General features: G+C 36.2%; 2 protein-coding genes across 2 annotated transcripts; one reads left to right on the top strand and one right to left on the bottom strand.

The window, feature by feature from the left end:
- The first annotated feature begins 43 nt into the window (after nt 1–43).
- On the top strand, nt 44–3,862 carry cenpl (centromere protein L). Its single transcript, XM_082172390.1, has 5 exons — nt 44–125; nt 1,041–1,200; nt 1,288–1,539; nt 2,324–2,875; nt 2,971–3,862. Exons 1-5 carry the CDS (start codon nt 109–111, stop codon nt 3,043–3,045), a joined length of 1,056 nt encoding a protein of 351 aa, XP_082028516.1. The 5' UTR covers nt 44–108; the 3' UTR covers nt 3,046–3,862.
- Nucleotides 3,863–4,228: 366 nt separating this feature from the next.
- On the bottom strand, nt 4,229–14,972 carry klhl20 (kelch-like family member 20). The gene is made up of 12 exons (XM_082172389.1): nt 14,816–14,972; nt 13,252–13,618; nt 12,898–13,104; nt 10,494–10,652; nt 9,408–9,502; nt 8,677–8,792; nt 8,351–8,534; nt 8,078–8,221; nt 7,834–7,967; nt 6,264–6,472; nt 6,081–6,187; nt 4,229–5,605 (listed from the first exon to the last, which is right to left on the bottom strand). Exons 1-12 carry the CDS (start codon nt 14,908–14,910, stop codon nt 5,521–5,523), a joined length of 1,902 nt encoding a protein of 633 aa, XP_082028515.1. The 5' UTR covers nt 14,911–14,972; the 3' UTR covers nt 4,229–5,520.
- Nucleotides 14,973–16,347: the final 1,375 nt, after the last annotated feature.

Raw genomic sequence — 16,347 nt, 5'->3', positions numbered from 1 at the left:
AGCAGCAATCGATTATTGTTCCTGCGCCGCCCCGTTGCACGATGGGAAAGCGGGATGTTCAAATCCTCTTCCTGATTTTTTTTTTGGCTCGGTGTGTTTTTGTTCATCATGGAGGAGAGAGGCAGGTACGGTGGATTCAAGTTTTAGTTTGTCTTAAAAAGAAATTTACCACGCAGAATGATTTATTTAAAACACAACACGTTTTAGCATTCTACTTAATACGATGAAAATGGATCTTGTAACGTAGTTAGCAGCTAGTGGTGGAAGCGAACTGCTAGTAATAGTCGCGATTGTCTGACAATGACAGATGATAGCTCCGGTTTCACAGACAATGCTTAAGGCTAGTCCCGGACTAAAGTGCATGTTTGAGCTGTTTTAACTGAAAGCAACTTGCACTGACATATCTTAAATCTTAGTGCCATTTTTTTTGTCTCAAGATGCACACCAGTAATGTTTATTTTTTTCAAAGGCACGTTTATAAAAGCTACTTAAAGGGTTAAAGTTAGTTCACCCTAAAATAAAAATTCTGTCATTAATAAGCCTAACGTTACTCACCCTAATGTCGTTCCAAAACCCGTAAGACTTTCGTTCATCTTCGGAACACATCAAGCTCTTTTTAATGAAATCTGAGAGCTTTCTGTACATGTTTATAGACAGCTACGCAATTAACACTTCAAAAAGTTCATAAAGAGATTGTAAAACTAATTCATATGAATTGAGTGATTTAGTCGAAATTCTCTGAAGAGACTCGGTCACTTTTACATAATGATGAACGGATTGAATTTAGGCTTTTGTTCACATATAAACATCGATCAGCGGATATAAACAGAAGCTCAACCGAACCTGCTTGAGGCGTGAGAACAAACCTCTTAACTGAACTAAGGTCCTGATTAATCCTGGCTTAATCTAAGCCCTGTCTGTGAAACCAGCAATTAACATTTTATTAAATGACACTGAAGGGATTGAACTTTGTATGTCCCATTAGTAGTAGTATAGTCTGTGTTAATAACCCATTTCTGTTGCATCTTTTACCCATGCAGTGCCGTCGGTACACCTGCCAGCAGACCAGTAACTCGTAGAAGCAAAAGTTATGGCCGGAGCTGTGTGGAAGCACCCTCATATTTCTGGCAAACACCAGGACATTTAACAGTCTTGAAGATCCCAACCAGTAGAGGGGCTGCCAAATCCCAAATCATCACTGTAAGAGACCATGGAAATGACTCCATCTAAAAATGCTGTTTCTGACATGAGTAGCTTGAGTGACAAATCTCTTTATTCTTTCTACAGAATAAGGTTGACCCTGAACATATTGCTCTTCTGGTGAAAAATGAGTGGAAGCTGTCCTATGTCACTCCTTTGCATTGCTTCAGACATACACAGCTGACATCATATTCCAAGCATCTCTCAGCCTTCATCATAGCAGAGAAACAGCAAGGAGTTGCAGTTGAAGTCGGATTAGAGGCGGGATTTAAGGTCACATTTACTGCAGTTCTTGGACTGGCGGAGACAGATGAGGATGCTGAGACTGTTTTCATTCAGGTAAGTCTAACCGGATAAGATTTTGTTGTTGTTTTTAAAAAATTGAAGGGATAGGCCTAGTTCACCCAGAAGTGAAAATTGTCATCATTTACTCACCCTTAAGTTGTTCCAAACCTGTATACATTTCTTTGTTCTGCTGAACACAAAGGAAGATATTTTGAAGAAAGTTTGTAACCAGGCCACTTTGGGGCACCAATGACTTCCATAGTAGGAAAAAAATACTATGGAAGTCAATGGTGCCCCAGAACTGTTGAGTTTCCCACATTCTTCAAAATATCTTCTTTTGTGTTCACCAGAACATAGAAATGTAAACAGGTTTGGAAAAACCTGAGGGTGAGTAAATGATGACAGAATTTTCATTTTTGACAGTAAAGACATTTTTACTGTTGCAAAAGAGTTCAATTTCAAATAAATGGCATTATTTTGAACTTATTCATCAATAAATCATGATGATTATGCATTATGGTTTCCATAAAAAAAATATTAAGCAGCAAAACCATTTTCAACATTAATAATAATAAATAAATAAAAATCTTGAACACCAAATCAGCATATAATGACTGCTGAAATGTATCTTGACCATCACAGGAAAAAATTACATTTTAGAAAACGTGTAATTCACAATATTGCTGTTTACTTTTTTTTTTCTTATCAAATAAATGCATCATTTATGAATATGAGACTTCTTTAAAAACATTAAAACTTCTCACCAACCACAAACTCTTGAACAATAGTGTATAAATACACTGCATTCATGCTGTTTTTCTTTTTCTTATTCCCTCAGATCCAATCCAAACCGGTGTTTGCCGCTGCAGCAGATGCACCGAAAGTTGTCTGGCGTGGTTGGCTCACGTGCGTCAATGGGGATCCAGAGTACCTGAGGTCGCTGCCTTCAGATTTTGTCAGCTTGCCTTTGTTTTGCACGAGTGGACCGGAGTCTCTTACGACCCTGGTTAAATCCTGGTTCGAGAGGGCTTTTGATTGCAACTTTGGTTCTTTGGCTTTAAACTCCACCACTCTCAATTGGCTGGCTGCTTTGTGGACTGGTTGCCATCCCACCTGCAATATCAGGTATCTGAAACTGGCCTGGAGCCTTCCGACACAGCCACCCCTGGATGTCTCATACACGGTGAATCCACAGGATGCATGGGAGCTGTGGAACAGTATTCACTCAGAGGAGAGTACAGATGACCGGATCGATATTAAAGAGGTCCAGGCTCTCATGAATGGGCTGGAGACTCATTTCTTCAGACACTTCAAGATCTACCTGTCTGCTGGTACGCTTGTAAAAGTATCTACCGCTCTGGGATCAGCACAGCTTGATGGGAAAATCAAGGTAATTACTATGTGTCCTATCTGTTCATTGTATATTTAGCATGTTATATCTTTACATTATGATTTTTTTTTTCAAACTATTTTTCTCTTTTTTAGATCGGAAACAGTGAATACATCACCACCTTACTTACCCTCCTGACAGAATGTGCCCTTCTTAAAATGCTAACCTAATATCTTTCTATTTTAGATTTGTAAATATATTTTTGTTGCTGTTTTTTTTTATGACATCTAAACTTTTATATCTTTTAAGGCTTATCGTCTCATATTTATTTTTTTGTGCTGTAAAATGTCTGTCTGTTTTCCAGCTTTTAAAATTTAACTTGTTTTTATTCTGCTTTTGAATCCCGGTTTTCTTTCCTAAGACTGTTTATCAAGACAAATAACATTTATATCAGTCCATAAGGCTAATATTAATGTGATACAACTCATTTATCACAAATAAATTTGATTGTCAACTTTGTAAATGTATTACTACTATATGTATAGGTGCTTATAAATAGTTAACACAAATGTGTTAATATCTGTAATTAGTATATTGTAACATATGTTGATATTTAATACAAACATTTTGTACCCTTAAAAATATGTAAAACACTTAGGGACAGTTGTCATCTTTTTGTTATGAGTTGCGGCTGGCTTGATTTTTGGATGTTTATGTTTTGACAGGATTTATGGTTTCTGAAATTATCCTATTAAGTTTTGTTTTCAGTGCCAACAATGTCAGCATCTAACAGTCGAAATGTATAATGTTTTACAAAGTATGTAGGTAGAACTTGCAAGCAGATTTTTTGTTGGAAGGATAGTTAAAAGTTATTTTGGATTTAAAATTGTGTAATTGTTTTTGTTGTTGGATATTACTTTGATTCATCTGCACTCAAGACATCCTTCATTTAAACATTTACATCAGAAAATTACCTAGGATGTGCATAAAATGTTTTTGAATTGAGCAACCTTTTGTCTTACAATAAAGCACAGATCTAAAGTTGAATTTTTTTATTTATATTTTAACAAATCCCCAATTTGTATGAGGAGAAACACATTTTTGGTTTAAATGAACACGTTTTACTAATCTAGATTTGAAGAATCTAAACCAGTAGTTCTCAACCTAAAGTTAACTTCAAATAATTTATGCTAATAAGTTAAACACATCAACACATTGACATTTATTTTTAAAGATATTAATATTTTAATACTTTTTTAAAATTAAAGCAACACCAAGGAACTTTTCCTCTGCGGTCGCCCTACAGGTTGGTACGCATACAATGAGGTACGCAGAGTCAATAAGGTTGAGAACCACTGATCTAAACCTCATTAAATGGGTTGATCAGTTGTTAATTTCAGAATCGACAAAGCATTTTAATATTTTTTTCCTGTTTTATTTCAACTTTTAAAAGTTTTGAAATGTATAGACAGTTGAACATCTTTAAAATTAAATAAGGTAAGATCATGGAAGATATACTTTATGTAACCGTATTTCAACACCAAAATAGAACGCATAACTGTCCTGTGGGAAAACTAGTGTTCGTAAAAAAAAAAAAAAATGAAAGGGCAGTTGTACATTTCAAAGAGATTCATCTCATATTCAGTAACAAGTTTAACATTACATTTCTGACCATACGTGCAGGCTGCTAAAACTAGAAACCTGTTCTGAAATTTCAGAAACTTTTTTTTACCTTAGTCCTCAAACTTGCATAAAACAATACATCAGGGTTTTTCAAATCCGGTCCTGGAGAGCCACTGCCCTGCAGAGTTGAGTTCCAACCCTAATCAAACATACCTGAACAAGCTAGTCAAGGTCTTCAGAGTTACTAGAAAATTGCAGGTAGGCGAGTTCGATCTAACCTCTGCATGACTGGCCCTCCAGGGTTGGATTTGAGGAACCCTGCAATACATCCAACAATATTTTAAAGAAAAAAAAAATACAGACTTCAATAGAAAAAATCTTAGTGGATTAAAGTGCAAGGACTGATTCATTGATTCATTCGGTTGTATAAAAGTAAACAAATTGATAATACGTCAAACCTGTTTTTGACTGCTTCAAAAATAACTTCTTTTCTTCTGCAACAGCCTTCGTTAAATTGCAATGTTTAAGGGAGGAACTGCATTTTCAGTACACCAAGGATTGAAACAAAAGATCAACTAATCTGCTTACATCTGGTAAGAATGCAGAAACAGATAATGCTCAGTGTACAACTCATAAAAAAACTAAAGTTAAAGAAATCACAGTGCATCCAATTCAGGGAAACACAAGCATCATTCACACCAATCCCCAGTAATGTGTTTCAGGTTGCTGTCATTCTTCAATGCAGTCAAACAGACCGACAGAAGCCGAGTTCCATCCATAAAAACAAACGCACTGGCTGATGCTTTTTTTCCGGCTGCTGTTTCTCTCTTCAAATCGTTGCCTTTGGCTATGCTCAAGTACGAAAGAGAAACCAAATGTAAAAACAAAATGGAGTGATGCTCTATGACCGCACAGGTGAGTCTCCTCAGAGCAGCTTCCAGAGATGGTATACCTTTGGTTTGCCATCTCAGTAACTGGAGACAATACTCAGTTTTTAACCAGGATTTCCTCTTGCATGATGCACAATGTCTCTATGAGGAACGAGCTATGGTGAGGCATCTGTGAGATGGATACTGTAGTTGTTACCATATATGTGATTCACAATGTGTCATTTTTATTACACCAACGCCACCTCCCAACCTCCTGTAGTTCATTCCACCATAGAGCCTTAAGGGAGTGGGAAAAAACAATTAGTGACTGGCAAATCACATATGAAGTGATTCAGGTTCAAACATTTAGGGTCTTAATGTTTTTGAATGTCTCTTATGTTCACCAAGGCTGCATTTATTTGAACAAAAATACAGTAAAACAGTGATTTTATGAAATATTATTACAATTTTCAATAACTGTTTGCTACTTTAATATATTTTAAAATGTATTTTATTCCTGCGATGGCAAAGCTGCATTTTCAGCAGCCATTACTCCATTTGTCAATGTCACGTGACCCTTCAGAAATCATTGTAATGAAAAGCTGATACATTTTTTTTTTTCAGGATCCTTTGATGAATAGAAAGTCAAAAAAACATAAACGTTTTACTATGACTTTTGATCAATTTAATGCGTCCTTGTTGAATAAACCTTTTTTTTATTTTTTTATCATCTTACTGACCCCAAACTCTTGAACGGTGCGGTGCATATTTACCTCCACGTATTGGCATCAGGGTCATAGACTTCTATAGTTTTCAGGTATGTGGTTCCATCAAAGCCTCCAACTGCCATCAACTGGCCATTTACTACTGCTAAACCAACCTAGAACAAAAGAGAGAATTTGTTTGTTGGGCAATTCTTTTATAAGAGGTTGAAACGAAATCAAAGAATCACATACCCCGCTCCTTCTGGATGTCATGGCGACCACAGGGGACCACTGATTGGTTCTGGGATTGTATCGCTCAGCGCTGCTCAGTTCTGTGGTATCGTCTCTGCCGCCCACAGAGTAGATCATGTCCTGGTACACGGCACAGCCCAGGTGTTTCCGACGGGTCCCCATGGGTGCCACCGTATGCCAGCGGTTCTCTTGCGGGTTATACCGCTCCACTGCCAACAAAAAAAACTGTTAATAAACATTCTGCATTTCCTTTAGAATATCTGAAATTCAGCAATCAGCACTACTGTTCAAATGTTTGGGATCAGTCAGATTCTTTAAATGTTTTTGAAAGTCTCTCATGCTCACCAAGGCAGCATTTACTTGATGAAATATACAATAAAAACTGTACTTTTGTGAAACATTATTACATTTTAAAATATAATAAACTAGAAAACAGTTATTTAAAAATGTGATGGTAAAGCTGAATTTTCAGCAGCCAGAAACTTTTTATTATTATCAATGTTGAAATCTCTTTAATATTTTTGTGGAATTCTCTTCAAGATTTTTTCATAAAGAAAGGTCAAAGGAACAACATTTATTTAAAATAGAAATCCTTTGTAACATTATTAATTACTGTCACCTTTGATCAATTTATTTATTCTTGGCTTGCTGAATAAAAGCATTGATTTCTTTTATAATAAAAAAAAAAAAATCATACTCAACCCAAACATTTGAGAAGTTTTTGTAAAAAAAAAAAAAAAAAAAAGTCAGCACAAAAACACTAGCATTTTAGCAATTTCATACTAAACGGAAAAAAATACAAATAACGAAATGGTCATAAATGTCAACTTGGAGAGGGATAGTTCATCCAAAAATGAAAATTCATAATTTACTCACTCTCATGTTCCAAACATGTATGCATTTCTTTCTTCTGTTGAACTTAAAAGATGATATTTTGAAGAATATGGGTAACCAAACAGTTGATGGGTAAATGATGACATAAATTTTAATTGTTGGGTGAACTATCCCTTTAAATGTAATTACAGTCATCTATGAACCGGTCTATTACCATGTTATTATTAATCGAGCAATATTGACAAAAAAGGGAAAACTACTCACCTCTCATTATTCATTAATTTGCTTCTTATTTTATTAATAACTGTTTAATTATTTGAAAAAACTTGAAACAATTTTTACTTGAGCAATTCTTGAAAATAATAAATATTTATATTCCTATTTGACTTATAAAAGGGACTGTATTCAATAGCTTATTAATTTATCTGTGGTAATGAGAAATTTTATATTGATTTTATATTCATATCATATTTGGTACTGATATCGTCTAGACAACTACTGCAACTTTAAACAATAACACATTTACCTGAACTGACAAGTTAAAACTTAGTAATTGTCTTTTATTGGATTGCATCTGATACTGCCAACATGAAACTGTCAAAACCTTCCTCAGCTGCATTTATTCTTAGAAGTACAGAAGACACATCAAATATTAATTGCAATCATAGCAATATCTGATCACTTTGGTCTGACTCCAATGTTACTGGGTTTTGCCTCTACATCTTCCTGTATTTACCTGTATTTAGTGGGGATGTGCCATCTGAGCCGCCCACTGCGTAAAGAAAACCTCCTAACACGGCTACAGCCACACCCAACCGTCTGGTACTCATTGAGGCAACACGAGTCCACTTATTCTCTTTCGGATCATACCTGAAAAAAAAATGAAATTATATCCCCATTATATCCCCTACCAAAGGAAAATGCAAGCCATGCCCATGGAGATATTTAGATAATAATCATCTTATTATTTTAATACTAACCTTTCTACAATGTTGAGACAGGAAACGCCATCCTGACCTCCCACAGCATACAGGTAACCCCCTAATACAGCAACACCCACACTGGTCCTGCAGGTGCTAGTAGGGGCGACATCACTACTCCACTGGTTAGTCTTTGGGTCATACCTGACAGAGCCAGCAGAGGGCGGAAATGTAGAGTTCGGATTTATCCATAACAGTTTTATTTCATTCTGTGAGGATTTATTCATTAGATTCTAGATAAATGCTGATTCATTTGTATAATTCAAGCAGCACCTTTCCACACTATTGAGATAAGACGAGCCATCATGTCCGCCAACAGCATACAACAGATCGTCCAGAACACTGACACCAACTCCACAGCGCCGTTTGCTCATGGATGCCACCATCCTCCACTCATTGGTCTGGGGGTCGTAGCGCTCAACGCTTGAGATGGCGTCACCACTGCACCAACCTCCCACTGGCAGACAGGGCAACAGTCACACAAACAGAACTCGCATCACACGACTGCTTGAATCATATGTGGCAGGGGAAAATCTTGGAAAGTGAACAAAAATCAATCAGTGGAATAAGAACTAAGATCTGTTTGCTAAAACACTCACCAGCAAACAGTACTTCTCCACAACGAATAGGCTTTCTGGGCCGGGTTCTAGGTCCCTGCATTAGGGGGCGCTCTTGGGGTAACAGAAGGTAGTTCTTTGCTTCATCGACCAAGTCCCTATAAGGGCAAGAAGTGTTGATTAATATGTGTTGACACAATTTAGGGACTGGAATGGAAATTTTACATTTAAAGTTTTATAGTAGAGAATAAAAAAATATATATATTTTAATGGTTCAGATTGATTGCAAATGGCTGTTAGCTCAGTAAGACATTATATTTTAATAGGAAAGATTTACATCAAAATTACCTATAAAACATGAACTTTTCAAGGGCCTGAAAAGGTTTTAAATACTATTTATTGAATATAATATTCAGTTTATATAAACCCAGACAGTTCAGTTCTCTTTCATGGCTTATTGCGCTTATCAAATACACACACAATTATGTCAAAATAGCTATCGTATTAACATAAGGTTTTCAAAGTTTGTCTTTGAAAAATCAGGTCTCACTACATTAAAAACTTTTTCATAAGAATGAACTGACAAGTAAAGAGACCAATAGCAGTTAAAACAATCACAGTTCATTCAATTATGCTCTTTATTAGATATTGGAGTCTGGCAAAAGGGGCATAAAGTCGTACATTTAATCTGTAGTGGCCAGTGTAGATTATATGGTAAATACTACAATAGTACAATTATTGAAGTAATTTAAAGCACTGTTGTTCACACGTACCTACACTCCTCATCACTCTTGATCAGGGGATCCGAACCCACTGTCCCAACCAGAAACTTCGGGCTCAAGAGGGGAAGACGCACATGTTGCAGAACCTGTTGCCATGACAAAAACGGATGAGATGTCTCATGAATTATTCTAAGTCTAAATAATAACATAATATACATGTAAAAGAGAAGAATTTGTACACTATGTAACCTTTTCTTGTTCAAAATGATTTAAAAAAAATAAATAATACATCATCAATCTTTCTTCCAAATTGTCTTTTTGTCTCACCCTGATTTACTATGGCCTATTATGAGAGTTTATATTTTAGACCTAGCGGGATGGTTTTCGCAGGAAATTGCGTACATACGTCACTCGCCTGTGCATGTCTCCTCATATCCATAAATAGAAAAAAGTTGCTCCGGCTACTATGATGCATGTATGGTGTGGGAGTGGCATAAGTTAGCTAAATCTCGAACCTCTGGGGAATCACCTGTTTTAAAAAAAGGCAGAACATAGGAGAGTCTGCTGGCAAAAATAAGCGACAGAGCTCGTAATAAATACAGAATCTATATTTGCTTGGCTTGGCTTTTCAGGGATGGCGAGAACTGAGGGATTTGAAATAGCGATGAAGAGATGGTGTAGGGTATTTTATTGACCAGATTAATTGCAATATGTAGCTCTTTAACAGAGTTAATTGTAAAGCATTATCTATTGTGAACGGTCATTTCTTTGTTGTAGCGCTGTGCTCGAATTCATTTTCAAGGAAGTACCGTGACTATTAATGGGTATAGATATAGTAACATCTTCAGCTAGTCAGCTTGAGATCCTTTCCATCTAAACTCACTGGTTATATCTCTTAAGCCTAGTAGTAAATGTTTTATGAGCAGTAGGATAACCTCTCTTCTCTTTTTTTTAGCTATAAGGAAGAGCCATATTCATCCATAGAGTCACGCAGAGCCGAAGCACAACCAAAACAATATTCTTCTACAAAATGCGTGCAGTTTTGTTTTTTTAACCGCTAGAGGGCCAAAAGTTGATATACTACATATACAAAACTACTTGAGTTTAATTTTCTTCCACATTATGCTTATATCTGACCTGTGGCAGCTGAGGCCTGCGCTCCTGAATGCTGTATTTAACCCAGGCCATTACAGCATTAAACACCTGCTCCTCACTCCGAACATTGAGCTCATCACTGGAGATGATGTCTATCAGCTGGTTGGCTGGCAGCAGCATGAACTCTTCACTCTCCATCACCTAAAAGGTAGAAATGATTAAAAACATGAACAGGCCACGTAACAGGTATCAATTCCTTTCAAGAAGCAGATCACAATTATTTGTAAAAACACATTCACAGTTTCACACATATATAGTTTATATTTTTCCTGGGAATTGAACCCATAACACCAGCAGTGAATATGTATTAAACTTTAAATCTTTATTAAACTAAATAAAGAAATAAGGAGGGTGTTCATTTGATACCAGCAATGGGTGTTCTTCCCATGAGTCAAAAATAACAGGGTTAAATGGCCATCAGGGAAACCCTAAACTAGTTGAAGGAAAGGTTAAGTCCATGGCTAAAATTAGTAACAGGGAAGTCACACTTGGCACATACAGGGTTCTTTCTGATCAGTGTAATTTTCAAAGTAAAAACCAAAGAAATATTTCAATTAGTATTTTTAGAAAACATTTATATTGACTATTTATTTCGATGACTTCTCCGAGCCTGGAAATCAACTTTTTTTCTAAATTGTCGGAAATGTACAGGTTTTCCAGGATTGTGACAATCCTTATGATTACAACCAGAACTACTTCTTGAATCTAGCTTTCTTTTTTAAACAAAACCATGCAAGATCAATGTACAATAAGGCTTCATTAACTTCAGTTCAAACAGCTCTCTTGAACTAACAAGGACAATACTTACACAACATTTATAACATCAAAGGTATGAGGTCGGTACGATTTTTAAAATGTTTTAGAAAGAATCCTCTAATGCTCGCCAAGGTTGCATTTTTTATCAAAAATACATAAATATATTTTGGGGGAAAAAATTCAGTTTAAAATAACTAGTGCTGTCAAATTGATTAATCGCAGTTAATTCTAACAAAAGTTTTTGTTTGCATCGTGTGTGTGTGTGTGTGTGTGTGTGTGTGTGTGTGTGTGTGTGTGTGTGTGTGTGTGTGTGTGTGTGTGTGTGTGTGTGTGTGTGTGTGTGTGTCTCTAAAAATAACCGTTTTCTATTTTAATATGTTTATAATGTATTTTTTTTTCTTCAGGATACTTTGATGAACATTAAGTTTAAATGACTAGCAATTATTTGAAATATATTTTTTGTAATATTATAAATGTCTTTAACTATCACTTTTAATCAGTTTAATGCATCCTTGCTGAATTAAAGGATTCATTTCATTTCTTTCTTTTCTTCTGAATAAAAAAAGAAAGAATACATTTTAAAGATATTTTAAAAAGTGTTTTACATTGTATAAATTAAAATGAACGTATTATGAACAAAATAAATTAGCAGTGATTCAGTGAACAATAGATTTATAGATTAATTTCAACAAAAAAATGAATAAATTATTGATTAAATTATAAAAATTGTTGTTCAGAGACCTAATTTATTAACTAAAATTAACTTATTGAACTTTACAGTAAAGTGTAGGGTTGGGCGATGAGCCCTAAATTGGCAGTTGACAATGTCTACAGTAAAACATCGTGATGGACGATGATATCGTCGTCGGGGGGGTTGGGTAAGCACTTTTTATTTTACTATATCTCTTTACATAAATATTTTTTTCTACTTAAAAACGATCATTTCGTTATTTTACGAACCCAACTAATTACTCATCCGGGCTTTCCAATAGGTTGCACGTAAGGGGGGAAAAAAAAGTAGCACGATTCTTTCTGCCAGTCAGGCTGCAGCAGAGAAGCTGTATACAGCTTTGCAAGAATCTCAGAAAATTCCGTGATGGGCCCACGGAAGAATTCCGTGAAATGAACACGGCCCCTTAAGTTAAGGAAAAGGTTGTGGGTGGGCTTACGTTTCCATGACACGCGGGACAACAACGGGACGGTTGGGTTTAGGAAACGTGACGCACGAGACACGATCCCCGGTCTCCTGGGTGAAAGTCCTGTGTTGTTTGACCCAACCACCACCCCAACCAACCGGATTTTCGGCTTTACACGAATCAATAGATTAAATTACGTGACCATTTCACGAACTGCCGTGAGACTGGGCTGGTCTGACAGGGTGGGGGGCGTGGCATCACGATGGTGGCTCTCCATTGTGATGTCGGTCGTCCATCGGCACAACCCTAGTAAAGTGTTACCTACATTGTCATTGCATTTAAGATATATATATATATAGAGGACATTAAAGACCTGTGCTGCACAACCAAAGACAGCGAAAACAAATGAGAAAAGAAAACAAAAAGACTCAAGTTCAAAGTCATGGTACATTCAGTGTCAACACAATAGAGGGTGTGTGGAGGTCAGCCATTACCTCCTGAAAGTTATGCTGGGTGAACTTATCAGCAATACGCAGCAGCTCTCTGCAGGAGTGAGTGTCGGCGAATGCCCTGATGCCTAAGCAGTTGGAGGGGTCAAGTTGGCGCTTGAGGAATTCACAGCAGGCTTCCTGAATCTCTGCCAGCTGCAACAAGCAAGCAGCGGGCAGCAAAGTCTGCACATTTCCCTCCTCCACAGTCACCTGCAGGCCACCACACAATTTACATCAGCTGGTTTAAAGTTTAAGATTGAACTTCAATACAAGCACTGGAGCTTAATATAAAAATGTACAACAGTTGAACATTTAGTGCAGCTCTAATATTGAACATACAGCAACAGAAATGCATACCTGGGAGGTATAGGCAAAGTCGATGAGCAGCTCCATGGCTCGTTCATCAATATCCCGGATGACAACTTCCGTCTGCCGGCTCTCGGCCAGTTCCCCCGTGAACATGGCTCTGAAATAGGGACTGCAGGCGGACAGGATCACACGGTGTGCATAAATCTTCTTGGCTCCCACCACCAAAACCACATCGCACAGCTCTCGATGCTTGCGGAGCAGGTTGATGACTTCCAAGGTCTGCCGAGGGTGCTTGTCCGAGATGTAGGGCATCCGGGCAGGCTGAGGCACTCCCTCTGGGAGCTTGTTGGGGTCACCCAGGGTGCAACGACTTGTGATATCCATTCCTGTGGTATCTAGGCGGGCACTGGTACCCCTTAGGAACAAATTTTATTTATTTTTGTAATGCTAATTTGATACTCACAAGCTGTAATAAGTCAATTTAAACAGAAGTATCTGCTAAATGAAAACAAACTATTGTGATGTACATCCAAAAGTAACTGCTTCTCAAACAAGAAAAAACATAGGGCGGGAATTGATTGGATTGTTGTGGTTTGCTATTGCTGTGATCTCATGTGCTCGCCCTCACGCCAGTAAACACATCATCAGAGGAGAAATGTCATTACAAGAGAGAGGGGAAGTGCATGGATAAATCATTCAGTTAATAAATACTGCAAAATTCCATAAAAAAATACGAATTGTCCATTTTGATTTCATGGTGACTTTAAATACTTCCCTAATTCAGATAAAAAGATTAAAACCCTTACTTAAAAATACATTCAAAGCATGCCAACATGATTGCAAGCACATCCGTGCATGCATGAGCAATCTGAACATTGCACCAAAAATTTTGTCACCTAAAAATTATTATCTAGAGATCAAGCAGTTTGAACTCTATGCAAACAAGTTTGAAAACAGCACGAAAAGCAAATATGACAGCAGCACACGCCATAGCATACATCACAATTTAATTCACTGACTCTATCGGAATGTGATGAACATTCCTTAACAATAAAATATTTGAGTAGACGTGTTATATATTGACATTTAACCGCAGTGCTTTCCGTGTAAAACCTATTTAATTAAGTTTAATCATAACACAACTCCTACTCGTGTGAGTTAAATGGTTGATCTGAAGAATGAAATGCTGAATTAAGACAATGCAACTAAATAGAAATGTGACTTCAATCAGGCAAATATATACACAAACTAACTCGATGTTATGGACGTTGGAATTACATTTTAAAAGTACGAAATATTGCTCTCGTGGTGTTGATAATGATAACCAATTTGACAGGGCCCAGAGTATCCCTTATAACGTTACAAACCTTACGCACTAGCAGATCTCCTTTAGGCAGAGCCAAGAAAATAACTGTACAGCTTTAATACACATAACGTCAAAGTTTTGAGTATATCTGTGAGAGAGACTCACTGTTTACACACTGGCTAACGGAGTGTCCCTTAGCTCTAGCTTAGCTTTATCGAAGTGCTGGATTTGTTTTGTTTTAATAGCTTTTCAAAGGTGGCGATACTCATTGTAGGGACTATGGCAAAAGATGTATAATTCCCTCACCTTATTTGTCCATTTAATCGGTCCAGGTTGAATTTTAAGTCGTCAAGATTTAACCAGATAATATCAAGACAACCGCTCGGTTTACGGGACACCATCCACTTTTATTTTTTTATTTTCCCGAGGACTGAGAGTTTCCTGACAAGACCGGAAATAAGCGTTTTAAAATACAAGTACCCTGTCCCGCGACTGCGGTAAGTTACCAGAAGTGGCAGAAATATTTTTCTAATTAAGAGATAGTTTATTTTTATTTATTTTTACCTTTATAGGGGTATTTGCACCTGTATATTTATATAATATTTACAAATACTTCAACTGGATAATTTAACAGTTAACGTTACTTAAAAAAAAAAAAAAAACTCGTAATCTCCTGTTACCAGCCATATCAAAACAGCAAAAAAAAGGCTATCTATACAGTTACAATAGATTTTTGATGTAACCAGAGTTTGAGGTTTTGGGAGTTGTTTGGGAATGTTCATCACGTCAATATTTTTGTTAATTGAAATAAAACATAAATATTAGATGAACTTGGCAAACTAACTGAAATAAAATAAGATAATTCAAATATTAATAAATACCATAATAGTATAGAGTAATAATAATAAAATAACACTGCTTCACGTGTAATGTTTTCAGAGCTTGGTTCAGCAAATTTCACTTTATATTAGTTGCACATTCAAGTGTTTGCAGTAAAATCACACTTTTTCTCTTTATGTGGCTATTTGACATATAAGTGACCTTTTGGGTAGATTCCTTTACAGTCTATGGTAGATTCCCTATAGTTCATTTAAAATAATTATTTATTCTTTATTTTTATCTACTTGAATAAGCTAAATAATTTTACACCTAGTCACACAAATTACATTGATGTCAATGCAAAATCACATTTCAAGACCAGTTTTATTCTATAGCTCAATTTTATGTTGGTTCAACTCAGTTAATTGTCTTTTATTAATGTAAATGACCTTAAATGTTAAGTTAAGTTAACACAACTTGCAATTACTTAGTATATTCTATTGTGTTAGAATGTTGAATCATATATTTAAGTACATATTACAAAAGGTTTCTTGTTAATTTGAACTAAAATTAGTCCAAGTTGGCTTTACTTAAAAAGTGTGTTGCAAAAATTGTGCATTTATATTTTAAGTAAATTCAACATCATTTTGTTCAGTGCAGTTATTTTTGTTGCTAAAATTACTTTTGAAATTCCTGTTGTTGCTGTGTTAAAGGTCATTATACATTTAAATCTGAAACATCTTTTAAACTGTGTTATGGCATTATAAGATCATGGGTTGTTTTTTTGTTTTCAACTTGCACTTGATGCCTTTTAAGAATATGCTACACTTTGTTTGTGCCTGTCTGTCTTTAAGGTGTGTAGTTTAATGACAAAGATATTCTAGGCGAGACTCAAATAAGCTTACATTCTTCGAGTTTATTGGAATGTTTTCAGACAGGTTTACAAGTCTCTCTCTCTCTCTCTCTCTCTCTCTCTCTCTCTCTCTCTCTCTCACACACTCGCTCGACTTCTCCCCTCC

This window comes from Leuciscus leuciscus, assembly GCF_965113295.1.
Source record: "Leuciscus leuciscus genome assembly, chromosome: 6".
Classification (NCBI taxonomy): domain Eukaryota; kingdom Metazoa; phylum Chordata; class Actinopteri; order Cypriniformes; family Leuciscidae; genus Leuciscus; species Leuciscus leuciscus.
Note: the sequence above shows the minus strand (reverse complement) of the source record. Positions and strands in the feature narration are given on the sequence as shown.

What these genes read in the sequence shown, in the direction of transcription:
- cenpl (XM_082172390.1), top strand. An exon ending in CCAAATCCCAAATCATCACT is followed by an intron (nt 1,201 to 1,287) that starts GTAAGAGACCAT and finishes TTCTTTCTACAG; the next exon opens with AATAAGGTTGACCCTGAACA. An exon ending in CTGAGACTGTTTTCATTCAG is followed by an intron (nt 1,540 to 2,323) that starts GTAAGTCTAACC and finishes TTATTCCCTCAG; the next exon opens with ATCCAATCCAAACCGGTGTT.
- klhl20 (XM_082172389.1), bottom strand. Translation starts at nt 14,910, where the DNA reads ATGGTGTCCCGTAAACCGAGCGGTTGTCTTGATATTATCTGGTTAAAT. An exon ending in GCAGGCCTCAGCTGCCACAG is followed by an intron (nt 9,503 to 10,493) that starts GTCAGATATAAG and finishes TCATGGCAACAG; the next exon opens with GTTCTGCAACATGTGCGTCT. An exon ending in AAGAGTGATGAGGAGTGTAG is followed by an intron (nt 8,793 to 9,407) that starts GTACGTGTGAAC and finishes TTGCCCTTATAG; the next exon opens with GGACTTGGTCGATGAAGCAA.